This window comes from Elephas maximus, chromosome 4 (genome assembly GCF_024166365.1).
Source record: "Elephas maximus indicus isolate mEleMax1 chromosome 4, mEleMax1 primary haplotype, whole genome shotgun sequence".
Lineage (NCBI taxonomy): Eukaryota > Metazoa > Chordata > Mammalia > Proboscidea > Elephantidae > Elephas > Elephas maximus.
The window spans coordinates 196,521,933-196,537,900 of NC_064822.1; the positions used below are offsets into that span (position 1 = coordinate 196,521,933).

The following is a 15,968-nucleotide window of genomic DNA, read 5'->3' on the forward strand; positions in this document are numbered from 1 at the left end:
TGGGTTGTGCGATGAATGCAGGGACGGGGAGGAGATGGGGAGCTGGAAAGGCGTGGGGTGAAGGGGGATGGGCGCAGGGCTGGAGCGCGACGACCCGCACAGTGTCGCGGCCGGCTGCCCGAGGCTGGGGGGGGGGGGAGTCCAGCCCTCCTGGCCTGTGTCCTTAACACCCCAGGGTGAGTGGGACCCTCAGCGCCAGAGGGGGCGGGGGAGGGGCAGACTTTGGGTAGGGAGGTGGGAGAAGGCGGCCTCCCCGGAAGAGAGACTGGTGGAGGCCAGACGAAGGAGCCCCCAGCCCGGGGCTGGGCGGGAGGGGGTGCAGCGATGGGGCCCAGCTCAGCCCATCTCTACCGCGCGCCGGTACCCCGCCCCCGGCCCGTGGCTGCGAGACGCCCACCCACGCCGTCCCGAGGAAGCACCAGGCGATTCATTGATTTCATTTCATTTCATTATTTTTTGCAAAGTCATCGCCGGCGCCGCATCTGCGTGGCTGGGGGGTGGGGGGCGGAGCCAGCGCGGAGTCGCCGCAGGTAAACAGCCCCCCCCCCCCCCCGGCGGGAGCCGGGCCGCGGCCACAGACAGCAGCCGCCCCCGGCCCGGGAGGAGCCAGCGCGCCGGGCCGGGCTCCGCTGAGGCGGGCGGGCGGCCGGGGGCGGCGGCGGCCTGCGCCCCCCACCCGCGCGGGCCCGACCCCTGCCCCGGGCAGCGGCCTGCGCCCCAGCCCCCGCCGCGGACCCGCCCCCGGGCCGCCCCCACGCACGGGTCCGCCGCGCGCCTCCGGCCCCACCCGCGTCCCCTCCGCCCGCGCCCCCGAGACCCCCCGGCGGCCCCGCCCCGCCCCGCCCCGCCCCGCGCCCCCCTCCGCCGGGCCGCCCCTCGCCTCCCATGCACCACCTCCTGGAGCAGTCGGCGGACATGGCGACGGCGCTGCTGGCGGGCGAGAAGCTGCGGGAGCTGATCCTGCCGGGCGCCCAGGACGACAAGGCGGGCGCGCTGGCCGCGCTGCTTCTGCAGCTGAAGCTGGAGCTGCCGTTCGACCGCGTGGTCACCATCGGCACCGTGCTTGTCCCCATCCTGCTGGTCACCCTGGTCTTCACCAAGAACTTCGCAGGTGAGGCGGGGGCGCGGGCGGGCGGGCGCGTGTCCGCAGGTGTCCCAGCTGCTTCCCGGGTCCCCTCTGGGCCACTGGCGCTGTCCATATCGCGGGCGCTGAGCGCCCCACCGCACTGGCCTGGCGATGTCGACTGCAGACGGCGCCCCAGGGCTTTCCCAACAAGGCCCTCTCCCGCCCGGTGCTTGCTCGTGTCCCAGACCCCACTCCTGGTTTCACTGTTGTTTTGCCTTGCACTCTTCACGCCTGAGGTGGACCAGGCCCTTCCTGGACCCGTGGTAAATGAGATCCTGGGTCTGGCCTATAGAATGTCACATACAAAAGAGGAGATGGAGGGTGGGGTGAGCAGGGTGAGCACCATCCGGTGACGGTCAGAGAAAGGCATTACAGATGAACAGATGGCTCAGGCCAGGGCAGGGTGGAGACCTTGACCAGTGGATGCAGAAGTCGAGTGATGGGGTGCAGGGAGGGGGCGCAGAGGCCATGGGCAGATGGGGTGCAGGGAGGGCAAGGAGAAGCGCTGAGAAGCTGGCCGGCCTCCCTTTGGGCATGGGGAGCCTCTGAAGGGTTTGGCAGCTGTGGCGGGGCCTGTGGTAGGCTCTGGAGAGCACGTAGCAGTGGAGTCTATACAGGACACACCAACCCTAAAGGGCAGGGGCACAACTCTAGGAGGCTTGGGCCACAGGGAATGAGGTGTGGGCTCCAGAGCCCACCTAGAGGGTGAAGGTGGAAGCAGGTAGCTGGAGACCAGGAATTGGCTGCATCCTCACACCTGGGGTCTGTGTTGATGCAGGAGGGGATTCAGACCCAGATGTCCAGGGGGTCTTTCCCAAAATGTGTCAGCCATGCTTTCCAGGCCCCTTCCAGAAACCTCCAAAGACTTCTCACGTTCCAGGAGCTCCCTGTGGCCTGTGATACCCGACCTGGGTGGACCCCCAGGCAGAGGAAATATTCTTCTGGCTCTGTCCTCAGGGCACCAGTACTAGGACACACAGACATGCTCAGACGCAGTGCACTTGCACGGGAGACGGGAGGCCCCACGCACCCAGACCGTGCCGAGCAGAGCTCACCCACACATGCTGCTGACACACCATTGGGCCACAGGGCTGGCGTGGCACCTGGGTTTGAATGATGACAGGGGGCCTAGAGGCATCCCCAACTGGAAATACGTGGCAGTCCTTCCCTTGTTCTCAGACACACGTACAGTAGGGCATTGAGTCACCGGTGCGCAGGTATGGGGCACGGACCCGCTCGGTGTCACAGATGCACACAGGGGGGCATCGAGTCATGGGCACTCAGGTACGGGGTGCAGAACCACCCGGCATCAGATGCTTACAGTGGGACATCGAGTCACAGGTGCTCAGGTACAGGTGCCAACCTGCTCGGTGTCCCAGATGCACACAGTGGGACACTGAGTCACAGCTGCTTAGATAGGGGGCGCGGACCCACCCAGCGTCACAGACCCATACAATGGGACCTCAAGTCTCGGTGCTCAGATACAGGGCAGGGACCCCTTCGGGCATACAGGGCGTGAATGCACAGTAGGACGATGAGTCACGGATGCTTAGATACCGGGTCCAGAATCACTTGGTATCACAGACGTGCACAGTAGGACGTTGAGTCACGAGTGCTCAAATATGGGGTGCGGACCTGTCTGGCATCACAGACACATAGTGGGGTGTCAAGTCACAGGTGCTCAGATACAGGGTGTGGACCCGCTAGGTGTCACATGCGTACAGTGGGATGTCGAGTCACACACGGGTGCTCAGGTATGGGACACAAACCAGTGCAGTGTCACAGACGTGCACAGTGGGACATCGAGTCACACATGGGGCTCAGATACGGAGTGTGGACCTGCTCAGTGTCACATGCGCAAAGTGGGACGTCCAGTCATGCACAGGTGCTCAGGTGCAGGATGTGGGCCCGCTCAGTGTCACATGTACACAGTGGGATGTCAAGTCACACAGAGGTGCTCAGGTATGGGACACAGACCAGCACAGTGTCACAGGTGTGCACCATGGGACATTGTCACACACAGGTGCTCAGGTACGGGACACAGACCAGCTCAGGTCACAGATGCGCACAGTGGGACATCGAGCCACACACGGGTGCTCAGGTATGGGACGCAGACCAGCTCAGGTCACAGACGTGCACGGTGGGACGTCCAGTCACACGTGGGTGCTCAGATACGGGACGGAAACCAGCTCAGGTCACAGACGTGCACAGTGGGACATCAAGTCACACACGGGTGCTCAGGTACGGGACACAGACCAGCTCAGGTCACAGATGTACACAGTGGGACATGGAGTCACACACAGGTGCTCAGGTATGGGACGCAGACCAGCTCAGGTCACAGACGTGCACGGTGGGATGTCCAGTCACACATGGGTGCTCAGATACGGGACACAGACCAGCTCAGGTCACAGATGTGCACATTGGGACATTGAGTCACACACAGGTGCTCAGGTATGGGACACAGACCAGCTCAGGTCTCAGATGTGCACAGTGGGACACTGAGTCACACACGGGTGCTCAGGTATGGGACGCAGACCAGCTCAGGTCACAGATGTGCACAGTGGGACGTCCAGTCACACACGGGTGCTCAGATACGGGACACAGACCAGCTCAGGTCACAGATGTACACAGTGGGACATTGAGTCACACACAGGTGCTCAGGTATGGGACACAGACCAGCTCAGGTCACAGATGTGCACAGTGGGACGTCCAGTCACACATGGGTGCTCAGATACGGGACACAGACTAGCTCAGGTCACAGATGTGCACAGTGGGACATTGAGTCACACACAGGTGCTCAGGTATGGGACGCAGACCAGCTCAGGTCACAGACGTGCACGGTGGGACGTCAAGTCCCACACGGGTGCTCAGGTACGGGACACAGACCAGCTCAGGTCACAGATGTGCACAGTGGGACATTGAGTCACCCACAGGTGCTCAGGTATGGGACACAGACCAGCTCAGGTCACAGATGTGCACAGTGGGACGTCCAGTCACACATGGGTGCTCAGATATGGGTCGCAGACTAGCTCAGGTCACAGATGTACACAGTGGGACATTGAGTCACACACAGGTGCTCAGGTATGGGACGCAGACCAGCTCAGGTCACAGACGTGCATGGTGGGACGTCAAGTCCCACACGGGTGCTCAGGTACGGGACACAGACCAGCTCAGGTCACAGATGTGCACAGTGGGACATTGAGTCACCCACAGGTGCTCAGGTATGGGACACAGACCAGCTCAGGTCACAGATGTGCACAGTGGGATGTCCAGTCACACATGGGTGCTCAGATATGGGTCGCAGACCAGCTCAGGTCACAGATGTGCACAGTGGGACATTGAGTCACACACAGGTGCTCAGGTATGGGACACAGACCAGCTCAGGTCACAGATGTGCACAGTGGGACATTGAGTCACACACAGGTGCTCAGCTACGGGACACAGACCAGCTCAGGTCACAGACATGCACAGTGGGACGTCAAGTCACACACGGGTGCTCAGGTACGGGACACAGACCAGCTCAGGTCACAGATATGCACAGTGGGACATTGAGTCACACACGCGTGTTCAGGTACGGGACACAGACCAGCTCAGGTCACAGATGTGCGCAGTGGGACATTGAGTCACACACAGGTGCTCAGGTATGGGACACAGACCAGCTCAGGTCACAGATGTGCACAGTGGGACGTCCAGTCACACATGGGTGCTCAGATATGGGTCGCAGACCAGCTCAGGTCACAGATGTGCACAGTGGGACATTGAGTCACACACAGGTGCTCAGCTACGGGACACAGACCAGCTCAGGTCACAGACATGCACAGTGGGACGTCAAGTCACACACGGGTGCTCAGGTACGGGACACAGACCAGCTCAGGTCACAGATATGCATAGTGGGACATTGAGTCACACACGCGTGTTCAGGTACGGGACACAGACCAGCTCAGGTCACAGATGTGCGCAGTGGGACATTGAGTCACACACGCGTGCTCAGGTACGGGACACAGACCAGCTCAGGTCACAGACGTGCACAGAGGACATCCAGTCACACACGCGTGCTCAGGTACGGGATGCAGACCAGCTCAGGTCACAGATGTGCACAGTGGGACGTCTAGTCACACACGGGTGCTCACGTACGGGTCGCAGACCAGCTCAGGTCACAGATGTGCACAGTGGGACGGACTAAGTTGTGAGCACAGGTGTGGATCAGGCCCTCAGTGACCCCCAAGATAGGCCCAACCCTCTGATATTCCGCTTTGTGCCATCTGGCGGTGTGTCCCCTCTCTGGGGTAGACACTCACAGATGGATGTGGCCCATGGGGGTTGGTGGTAGGTGTGGTGGCCTGCTGTCCTGAGTCCTGGGCTCTGGCCCTGCCTGATGGGATTGGATGGCCCTGGAGATTGTGTCCCGGCGGAGAGCACAGGGCTGTTGAATTTTCCATGTTTGCATCTCTCTGAATGAGGAGCCTCACTGCACACAGCCCCAGTCGCCCTGGTCCTTGCCTACCTTCTCTCTGAGATTTGGCTGCCTCTCGTCTCTCCTGAGTGGGTCCGGCGGAAGGACACACTGATCCAGGTGCCTGGAAGCGTGCACTGTCTCACCCTGGACACGTGCTACTCCTGAATTTGAGGCCTATCCCACCCAGCACACACAGGCCAAGGGCCCCCCCAGGAACGTTGGGGTGCAGGGCCAGGGTGTTGGGCCTTTTGACACGGGGGACCACTCAGATGGGTGCAAAAGGGAGGCTTCAGAAAACCTGACCTTTGGAGAGAGGGCAGCTACGTCCAGAAGAGAGTGGCACTAAGAGCCCCAACTCTGCCCGACTCACCGGGACTGGGGAGGAGGCCTACATGGGACCCTGAGATCGCCTAGGACAGGGGCGTATATGGGTCAGGGGAGGGGCTGCTGGGCGGGGGTGCCAGGGCCCGTTTTCTTGGTTCTCTGCCCAGGGAGGCTGGGCAGTGGGGCCCTGGTGCCCTCAGCAGTCAGAACTTGGGGGTTCAGAGTGTGGGTGCTCCTCAGATGCCCAGGGTGGACTCCTAGTCCTTGCATCTTTGCTGTGAGCCCCTGAGCAAGAAGCATGACCTCTCTGTGCCCTGGTTTTCTCATCCATAAAGCGAGGCCAGAAATAACTGTCACCTCACAGGGTTATGGCAAGGACCGTTGAGCTGGCACACGGGTGCTAAGGGCTCAACAGGCTCCCAGTCCCTCTGCGGGTTGCATTTTGCCTGTTTTAGAACCAGACCTCTCCTGGGCACAGAGGCAGTCCCTGACCCAGCCCAGCTCCAGGTGGCACATCCCCAGGCTGGGGTTGGGGGGTGGGATTTCCTGATGACTTCTCCCCTAAAGAAGTCGGGTGATGGTACCCCCACCAACACCTGGACCAGCTCAGCTGAGGAAGGAGGGAGCCGGAGAGGCTACTAGCGTGGTGCCAGGGTAAAGAGAACTGAAGAACTTCCCAGATTCCTTGGAAGCCACCTGTTGGTCAGTGGAGGCTTGTGTGTTGCTAGCATGCCGAACAGGTCTCAGCAGAGGCTCCGGACTAAGATGGCCTGGGAAAAAGAGCCTGACAATCTGCTTCTGAAAACCAGCCAGTGAAAACCCCGTGGCTCACAGTGGCCCAGGCGGACGGTCATGGGGGTGGTGCAGGACCACTTGTGCTTTGTTGCCTTGCAGACCTGTCAGTGGCTGACAACAACAACATGGACCCTGAAGGTGGGGGCTCGGAAAGGACCAAGGACTGCTTTTTCCTAAAATAGCCAGATAACAAGGTCACAGTGCTTCGGGTATTCGCTGATATAATCTGGACAAATCTTTCTGACTGCTCGGTCGCAGAGGTATCTCCTGGTGTGGAGTTTCCATGGCTCATCTTCCTTCACCAGAAAAGAAAAAAAAGACGACAGAAATTCAGGGTTGAAAGGCTGTGTGGTGCAGACAAGCCCCAGCAGCTGCGTGGGAGACAGCAGCTCTCAGGGTGCCCGTGCCACCATGGGTCTGGGGACCGCATTCCACAACCACAGCTTTCTGGAAATGTTTTCCCTCCCCGCGCTGGCCGAGTAATTTCCAGCTGGGCCCGTGGGGCTCCATCTGTCCATCCATCCATCCACTCATCTTCAGAGTGAGTCAGGCCTTCTCCCAAGAAGGCGTCTTCACTTGTGGGAAGTCGGAACCTCCCCCTTCACAGCCAGCTTAAGAAGAGGGTTTGTTCTGGAATGGAAGGTCCAGTCCAGGCATTGGTGGCCCCCTCATCCTCCCACCCTTCTTGAGCAGGGGTCCCGCCCTCAGGCACCAGCCACAGGGGGCTCTGGCTGGCTGAACCTCCTGACCCTGTTTCACCACTCCCCCCAACACTCAGCCACCTTGGGTTTCAGTCCAGGCAGTTCCGCCTTATCTTTGCCAGGCCTGCAGACAGGCTGCCCCGGGCAGGGCTGCTTCTGCCCCAAGCCTGTGCAAGCACCATCCTTCAGCGGACTGTGTGGGAGGTCACACTACGGGGCAAGATGGGAGGGTACAGGCCAAGACCCTTCCCACCCATGGCCTGAGGGGAGGCAGACAGCTGGTGAGGGGGCGGCCACTGTCTGAGCATCCTGTACGGTGTGGCACTCCCCACCAACTCAGCAGTTTAAAACAACATTTTATTCTCTCACAGTCCTGGAGGATAGGAATCCAGCATGGGTCCCACAGGGCTGAAACCAAGGTGTCAGATGGCTGGTTCCTTCTGGTGGCTGCAGGGAGATTTGTTTTTTTTTTTTTTGCCTTCTCTGGCTTCTCAAGGCTGCCTGCCTTCTGTGGCTTCTGGCCCCTTCCTCCCCTTTCAAAGCCAGCAATGTGGCACCCTCTCCCCCTCTAATCCCAGCTTGCATCCCTACATTTTCTCTCTGACCTGCCTCCCTCGAATAAAAAAACCCTCGAATAAGGACCCTGGAATTCCATTGGGCCCACCCAGGTAATCCAGGACCCCTCCCCCCGCCCCCGTCACATCTGCCAAGTCCCTTTCCCATGGGAGGGGGATACGCGCAAGCTCCAGGACTAGGAGGGCCTTGTTGAGCCCACCTGTACCACCCACCACCCCATGCGAGAGGCTAGTCTGGGGGGGCCGGGGAGGGCAGGACAATGGAGGAAGCCATGAGTACGTCTGCAGGTGACGGGGGAGCTCGCCGGCCAATCCCTGGGGGCTGTCCCATTCCCCTGTGGAGCGGGGGCGTCAGTGCTGTAGGGAGGGGGCACAGGCTGGATTGTGCCAGGGTTGGGGGGGAAGGTAGTGGGTGGACTGGCGGCTTTGCCCTCTGGAAGGGCACGTGATGCATCTGCGAGCTGGACACTGGACGGCGGGTGGGGCCGATGGGGGATGGATGTTCCCGGACCAGATCTGACACAGGGGGCCTCTGCCGCCCACAGGCATCGCCGCGTTTGCGCTCGGAGCTCAGTTCGCTCTTTCTGTAGCTGCGTCTCAGGCATTGGGCCCCTCCCAAGTCAAGAAATTCGCTGCTGGTGTTCCCAGTGCCCACACTGTGATGGGCCTCTGGTGCTCCTGGACCTTGTGTGGACAGGCTTATGGGGTGTTGGCCACAGGGGCTGCCAGGGTCACACTGGTTGGAGGCCAAGCAGTGCTTGCTTCTCCCGAGCTGGCTCAGCTATGTGGGCCTCTCCCACGGGGACCCTCTCTGGGGCATGCTAAGGAGGGGCACAGAGGCCCTGTGGCAGGGCCCCCCAGCAGCCACCCCACACAACCACCAGGTGTCCACGCCCTGCTTTCCCTCCCACTGCTGGGTCTAGCACCACAGGTCCTGCCAGGACAAGCCTAAGCTGCACACCCGCATGCCCTCGGCACCTGTGTGCCAGGAGCCAGCCTCCCCCGGGCCGCCTGCAGGATTTTCTTGGCCCAGAAAGGGTCTGTGTGTCCCTCGGCCATGCTGTTTCCTCTGCTGCTGCTCTCAGCAGTCCCATCTGGAAAGGAAGGAGACCCCGCTGGATGTGCCCACAGGCCCCTCACCTGCAGTGACCCTGCAAAGCTGTGTCACCGTCCTCAACTGAGCAGAAAAGGAAACTGAGGGTCAAAGGGGCAGAGCCAAGATTCTTCCTCTGTCTGCAGCCACCCCCGAAAGAAACAGCAGAGATGGAGGCAGGCGTGCAGAGCCCAGTGGAGGAGCAAAAAGGGGCTCTCCAGCCTCCTCCCCCAGGGCTGCCACACCCCATCCAGCCCCTTCCAGGCAGCAGAACAGGTACATGGGAGCTCCTAGGAACCCCACTTCCAGCCAGCATCCTGCAGTGCCCACGGTCAGAGACGGGCCACCCCACGCTCCAGAGCTGGGGAGCCCTTCTTCCTGTTCCTGCATCCCCACTGCCTGGGCCTCCCCCAGGGCTGGGGGTGCCAGGCCCCTTGCTGCAGGGTGGACCCCAGGGGAGACACACCTGTTGCCGTTCTTTTCTCCCAGAGAGGAGAGCGCTGGCCTTGGGCTCCTGGGATGGCTGTGAGGACAAAAAATAAGTGAATAAATGCTGTTTTTCAACCAAGAGAGCTGGTTCCTTTGCCTTTTCCAATTCGCCCTTCTCTGAGTCCAGCTTTTCACTGGCCCCTGAGCCCCTGTTCTCATCTGGGGTGAAGGCCACAGGCCACTGGTACGAGGTGTTCCTTCCCAAGGCCTCCCCCCACCTGCCCCATGCCGTGGCCGGGCCTCCCATCTGGTGTGTGGACTGAGATGGCAGCTTCCTCATGGCCCTCTACCCCAGCCTCTCCCCCTACCACCCTGCATCTAACAAGCCCCACTCTGGCCTGTCCACACCTGCTCCCACACTCTCCATGACTCCCCAGTACCCTAAAGGTAGAGTCCTGACTCCAGCCCCGGAGAGTTGTGGGCCCGCCTCTAGGCCTTCTTCCCTGCTGGGCCACATTCCTGCAATCCCTTTGAGTCCCTGTGTGTCAGTGTGGGATCTCCAAGACTGCTGCCAGGATGGTGGCAATGGCCACCTGGGCCTCAGCGCTAGGTCTGAGTTGGGGTGGCGACCATGAATGCTGGGGCCAGTGAGGGCTCGCTGCTGCTCTGGGGCCAGGGCCGGAAACACCTGTGGACTGTGGGGTCTCCCTGCCCAGGTGTGGAGTCTGCCAGCCTCCCCTGGGGCACCTGAGTGGCATCAACAGGGACCACCGGTCCGCCAAGCCATGGACAGAGGTCTCGTCGAATGAGCTCTCTGTATACAATGCAGGCATCAGGACAGGGGTCAGAGGAGCAGAGAGACGGAGGGATAGATGCCATGTTGGTGCTGCTGCTTCCTGGAGACCACTTCTCACTTCCCACAGGACAAGGGCCTCAAGCAGACCCTGCCCTGGGACCTCTGGGGGGTGAGGAAGGGGGACCTGGCTGGCTGGACCTGACTATGCTGCACTGTGGCTAGGGTCTGTCTGGCCTGCATTAGAGGGGGGAGACAGGAAGTTTGGTAACAACCCGAGAAATGGGGAGCTTTAAACCATTCAATTTTAGTGGGAAAACACCTTGGACCAGTTGGGGTGTGCTTTCTTCCTCTTTTGGATCCAGGGGTCTCCCCCGACCACTTACTTAGGGCTCAGGGGTCCTTCCCTTGCCCTGACAGGGGTCTTGGGGAATCCTTATTTGTTATCTCGGAAAATGTGCTTTGTCATACCTGGCTAGTAAGACCATCCCTGCCAACTGCCCTCCACGGCAGCCCCGATGCAAAGCCAGGCAGGGCCGGGGCCCAGCTGTGCCACTGGAAGAGGGGCCCTGGCTGAGTGGCAGTGGAACCCGGTTTCCTCGTGCACACCAGGAGTGTGTGGTGCTCGCAGGTCCTGGGGTTAGGACGTGCTCCTATCCCCAGCTGTGCCGCTGCTGACTGCGATGGGGGACACCCAAGGTGAGACCCCACACCCGCCATGGGTGGGAATATGGGGCAGAAATGGGAGGGTCCATGCAGGCCACTGTGTGAGGGGGGTACTATAGACGTGGGGCCAGAAGCCGGCCAGGGCACCCTGGGAGGGGTCTGGGCAGAAAAGCAGACCAGACCCAAACTGTGTCCTTCACCCTAAACCCAGCTATCGTCTCCCCAGCCAGTCCCCCTCCCTCTCCAGCAGTCCCCAGCCCCTCTCCCTCAGTCACGGTCACGCCTCCAGCCCCTCTTGGTTCTACCCACTGCCCCTCCCTCCAGTACACTCCCAGTTCTTCCCTAGCCCAGCCCCTCCCCCCAGCACCTCCCACCCTTGTGTCCTGCCCCCAGATCCTCTCAACATCTCAGCCCTGTCCTCTGGCACTTGCCCAGATCCCCTCCGTCCCCCCACCTGCCCTCCCCTCCAGTAGGCTTTCGCCACCCCTCTCTGGGGCCCACCTGCAGCGCCATCCTGGGATTGCCCCCAGCCTGCCTGGGCCACCCCCAGCTCCCCTCCCTGGGTCTCACTCCTGGACCCCCAAGGCCTGCCCCCAGCCCAGCCCTAGGACCCACACCCCACTCCCCTCCCTGGGTCGGCCCCAGCCCACCCTCTCTCCCGCCCACCCCCAGCCCTCCCCCTTTTCCCCCACCCACCCCCAGCCTTCCCCCTTCCCCCAACCACCTGCAGCCCTCCCCTTTCCCCAGCCCTCCCCTTCCCCTGCCCACCCCAGCCCTCCCCCTTCTCCCCCACCCTATCCCCAGCCTTCCCCCTTGCCCCCACCCACCCCCAGCCCTCCCCTTTTCCCCTGCCCACCCCCAGCCCTCCCCCTTACCCAGCCCTCCCCCTTACCCCACCCACCTCCAGCCCACCCCCAGCCCTCCCCTTCTACCCTCCCACCCCCAGCCCTCCCCTTCCCCCCTGCCCACCCCCAGCCCTCTCCCTTCTACTCTGCCCACCCCCAGCCCTCCCCTTCTACCCTCCCACCCCCAGCCCCCCTTCCCTCCACCCACCCCCAGCCCTCCCCCTTCCCCGGCCCACCCCCAGCCCTCCTTCTACCCTGACCTCCCCCAGCCCTCACCCTTCCCCCTCCTCCAGCCCTCCCCCTTCTACCCTCCCACCCCCAGCCCTCCCCTTCCCCCCTGCCCACCCCCAGCCCTCTCGCTTCTACTCTGCCCACCCCCGGCCCTCCCCTTCTACCCTCCCACCCCCAGCCCCCCTTCCCTCCACCCACCCCCAGCCCTCCCCCTTCCCCGGCCCACCCCCAGCCCTCCTCCTTCTACCCTGACCTCCCCCAGCCCTTACCCTTCCCCCTCCTCCAGCCCTCCCCCTTCTACCCTCCCACCCCCAGCCCTCCCCTTCCCCCCACCCACCCCCAGCCCTCCTCCTTCCCCCGCCCACCCCCAGCCCGTGTCTCCTCTCTGCCCCCAGAGGAGCCCATTTACTGTTACACTCCGCACAACTTCACCCGCGACCAGGCGCTGTACGCCCGCGGCTACTGCTGGACGGAGCTGCGGGACGCGCTGCCCGGCGTGGACGCCAGTCTCTGGCCGTCCCTGTTCGAGCACAAGTTTCTGCCCTACGCGCTGCTGGCCTTCGCCGCCATCATGTACGTGCCCGCGCTGGGCTGGGAGTTCCTGGCCTCCACGCGCCTCACGTCGGAGCTCAACTTTCTGCTGCAGGAGATCGACAACTGCTACCACCGCGCGGCCGAAGGCCGGGCCCCCAAGATCGAGAAGCAGATCCAGTCCAAGGGGCCCGGCATCACTGAGCGCGAAAAGCGGGAGATCATCGAGAACGCTGAGAAGGAGAAGAGCCCGGAGCAGAACCTGTTCGAGAAGTACCTGGAGCGGCGCGGCCGCAGCAACTTCCTGGCCAAGTTGTACCTGGCGCGGCACGTGCTCATCCTGCTGCTCAGCGTGGTGCCCATCTCCTACCTGTGCACCTACTATGCCACCCAGAAGCAGAACGAGTTCACGTGCGCGCTGGGCGCCTCGCCCGACGGGCCAGCAGGCGGCCCGGGCCCCGCGGTGCGCGTCAGCTGCAAGCTGCCGTCGGTGCAGCTGCAGCGCCTGGTCGCGGGCGTGGAGATAGTGCTCCTGTGCTTCATGAACCTCATCGTCCTCGTCAACCTCATCCACCTCTTCATCTTCCGCAAGAGCAACTTCATCTTCGACAAGCTGCACAAGGTGGGCATCAAGACGCGCCGCCAGTGGCGCCGCTCGCAGTTCTGCGACATCAACATCCTGGCCATGTTCTGCAACGAGAACCGCGACCACATCAAGTCGCTCAACCGGCTGGACTTCATCACCAACGAGAGCGACCTCATGTACGACAACGTGGTGCGGCAGCTGCTGGCCGCGCTGGCGCAGTCCAATCACGACTCCACGCCCACCGTGCGCGACTCCGGCGTCCAGACGGTGGACCCCAGCGCCAACCCCGCCGAGCCCGACGCCTCCTCCGAGCCGCCGGTGGTCAAGCGCCCGCGCAAGAAGATGAAGTGGATCCCCACCAGCAACCCCCTGCCGCAGCCCTTCAAGGAGCAGCTAGCCATCATGCGCGTGGAGAACAGCAAGGCCGAGAAGCCCAAGCCCGTGCGCAGGAAGACGGCCACCGACACGCTCATCGCGCCGCTGCTGGACGCGGGCGCCCGCGCTGCGCACCACTACAAGGGCGGCGGGGACGCGGCCGCCTCCTCCGAGCCGCCCGCCGCGGCAGGGGATAAGAAGCACGCGCGGCATTTCTCCCTGGACGTGCACCCCTACATCTTGGGCACCAAAAAGCCCAAGCCCGAGGCCGCTCCCGCCGCCGTCCTGCCTGCCTCCCGGAGCCAGGAGGGGAGCTTCCTTTCGCAAGGAGAGGAGTGCATGCTGGGCCTGGCCGCCGTGTCCACCAAAGGTAGGGCAGCTAGGGGTGGGCAGGCCCGGGAGAAGGGGCGGCCCCAGATCGCCGGGGTGGGAGTCCAATGCTCTGCTGCCGGGAAGGGAAAGCCCAGGGGCGCGGGGAAGGGGGTTCAGAGTTTAACCAGCTCCATCAGCCACCAGTTGGAAGTGGGGGGCGGGGCAGAAGTGGACCCGCTGCCCGGGTCAGTAGCAGCGCGCTGGGAGGAGGAGGAAGGACGAAGGCTGCCTGGGCCTGGCTGCTGGGCGGTTTCCTCTGATTCCCCCATTGTTAATAAGGTCCCCAGGCCTGCCCACGCCCTTGAGAAGTGCTCTGCATTACTGCAAGCCTGCCAAACCACCCCAGGGCAGGGGTGGAATTCAGCCACCAGCCCAAGCCTGAGGTCTGGCTGAACAGCTGCGCAGGGGCAGCAGAATGTGAGCGGCAGACTGAGGGCCAGTGACACACCTGTGACACACCTGTAACCCACGCCTTCTTGGCTGCTTGCAGATGGCCCACTCTCCGAGAAGGAACTCCCATTCTCAGCAGATCCTGCCCGGGCAGGGCTTCCAGCCGCAGTCCCGTTTCATCTCTGCTCTCCCCCCAAGGCCCCTGCTGCAGCCCCGATGTCTCCAGCAGGCCTGGGCAAGGCTGACCCCTTGGCCATCCTGAGCCGGAATGCTACTCACCCCCTTCTCCACATCAACACGCTGTATGAGGCCCGGGAAGATGAGGAAGGGGGTCCCCATGTGCCCCCGGACATGGGCGAGCTCATTGCCATCCCACCCCCCCAGCAGATCCTCATTGCCACCTTCGATGAGCCCAGGACAGTCGTGAGTACAGTGGAGTTTTGAGAGGAAGGCCTGCCAGCTGCCACAGGCCTTTTGCACAGGCCACCTTCCAGTGACCCAGCCCCACGTGCACGCAGCCTCTGCTTGCTCAGCACTGCCCACCCCCAGCATCCATCCGCATGCACAGGGGCTCAGTGCCTCCCCCAGGCTCAACAGGCGTCCAGCCCACACAGGTGCATCCTTCCAGCACTGGCCAGGGGCAGGGCCAGCTGTGGCCCATCAGAGCCCCCCCCCCCAACTTCTGCATCCTGAGAACAGCTGTAGGTGTGGGGCTGTAAGGCTAAGAGTTTATTTTTTTAATCAATTTGGTTCTGGGCCTGGGAAGCGAGGGCTATGCTTGTGGCTGGACAAGGTACCCTCCCACCAGGCCTCACCACAGCCACACCCCAGGGGTCACAGCTCAGGGGTTCACCGCCCCCCACGGGGACTAGGAGCCTTCGGGTTGAGGGGGCTGGGCTGCCCCCCCAGTTGGAGACCTCCATGCACTTTCTTCTTGTAACCTGACATACATGTATTTTATTTTGATTACTGTAATCAACGATTATATTTATCGCCAGGAGACTTAACGAGTTAAAACAGGTGGTTGAGTGAGTAGTCAGGTGTGTGGATGAGTGTGTGGGTGAGCGTGCCTCCAGGCCGAAGGAGTCCAACGCAATAACCACATCCCCCGCTGGGCCACAAGCCCTGCCTTGGCCCCTGGGCCAAGGCCCAGCACGCCTGGCCCGGCCCCTATTACCTCAGCCACGGCCACACGTGACCACAGTATTCACAAGGTAGCACTGAGCATACAAATAAATACTATTCTAATACTCGCCCTGTGTCTACTGCTCCACTCCCATGCCACCCCTGACTACGGGCATCACTCTGGGGGTCCCTGGGGATGGGGCTGCCCATCCAGGGGGCGGAGCCTCACCTTCACTGAGAGCTTGAGGGGAGTGTGGGCCACTCAGAGGCCAGCCCTGGGGTTGGCAGGGGTGAGACAGGACACGTGTGTCACTGTCGGACCGGCACTCCACAGACTCAGGTTGACACGCATGTATTAGCTCCACTCTGGCCCACGGAGCCAGTTCCAGAGTAGTCCTGCCCCCAGGGGCTCAGGCTGAGGGGAGACGCTCGCGTGTCCCCCACTGAAGCTATCCTGTCCAATGCTGGTGCCTTCTCTGGAGGTCAGGTGCGCTGTGGCTAGGGGAACTGGGGGGCTGGTGGCATTCAGGAAGGCTTCTCCAAGGAGGTGCCTTC

The 15,968-nt window shown here is 62.4% G+C and overlaps 2 protein-coding genes across 7 annotated transcripts; both read left to right on the plus strand.

Moving 5' to 3' along the window:
• Positions 1-885: 885 nt before the first annotated feature.
• Positions 886-15,016, plus strand: PANX2 (pannexin 2). The gene is made up of 3 exons (XM_049884730.1): positions 886-1,111; positions 12,430-13,896; positions 14,389-15,016. Exons 1-3 carry the CDS (start codon positions 886-888, stop codon positions 14,730-14,732), a joined length of 2,037 nt encoding a protein of 678 aa, XP_049740687.1. The 3' UTR covers positions 14,733-15,016.
• LOC126076187 (uncharacterized) lies at positions 1,161-6,867 on the plus strand. 6 transcript variants are annotated; one of them, XR_007517450.1, is made up of 4 exons: positions 1,161-3,810; positions 3,881-3,919; positions 4,060-4,790; positions 4,861-6,867. XR_007517450.1 is itself a non-coding variant. In XM_049884728.1 (3 exons), the coding sequence occupies exons 1-3, from the start codon at positions 2,841-2,843 to the stop codon at positions 4,326-4,328; spliced, it is 1,278 nt and encodes a 425-aa protein (XP_049740685.1). In that variant the 5' UTR covers positions 1,161-2,840; the 3' UTR covers positions 4,329-6,867. The 6 variants fall into 6 exon arrangements, 3 of the variants coding, with proteins under 3 accessions (XP_049740685.1, XP_049740683.1, XP_049740686.1); XR_007517452.1 differs by having other exon boundaries at positions 4,060-4,580; positions 5,210-6,867; XR_007517451.1 differs by having other exon boundaries at positions 4,060-4,440; positions 4,511-6,867.
• Positions 15,017-15,968: the final 952 nt, after the last annotated feature.

What these genes read in the sequence shown, in the direction of transcription:
- PANX2 (XM_049884730.1), top strand. Translation starts at nt 886, where the DNA reads ATGCACCACCTCCTGGAGCAGTCGGCGGACATGGCGACGGCGCTGCTG. An exon ending in CTTCACCAAGAACTTCGCAG is followed by an intron (nt 1,112 to 12,429) that starts GTGAGGCGGGGG and finishes CTCTGCCCCCAG; the next exon opens with AGGAGCCCATTTACTGTTAC. An exon ending in GGCCGCCGTGTCCACCAAAG is followed by an intron (nt 13,897 to 14,388) that starts GTAGGGCAGCTA and finishes GGCTGCTTGCAG; the next exon opens with ATGGCCCACTCTCCGAGAAG.
- LOC126076187 (XM_049884726.1), top strand. Translation starts at nt 2,841, where the DNA reads ATGCGTACAGTGGGATGTCGAGTCACACACGGGTGCTCAGGTATGGGA. An exon ending in TGGGACACAGACCAGCTCAG is followed by an intron (nt 3,811 to 4,860) that starts GTCACAGATGTG and finishes AGACCAGCTCAG; the next exon opens with GTCACAGATGTGCACAGTGG.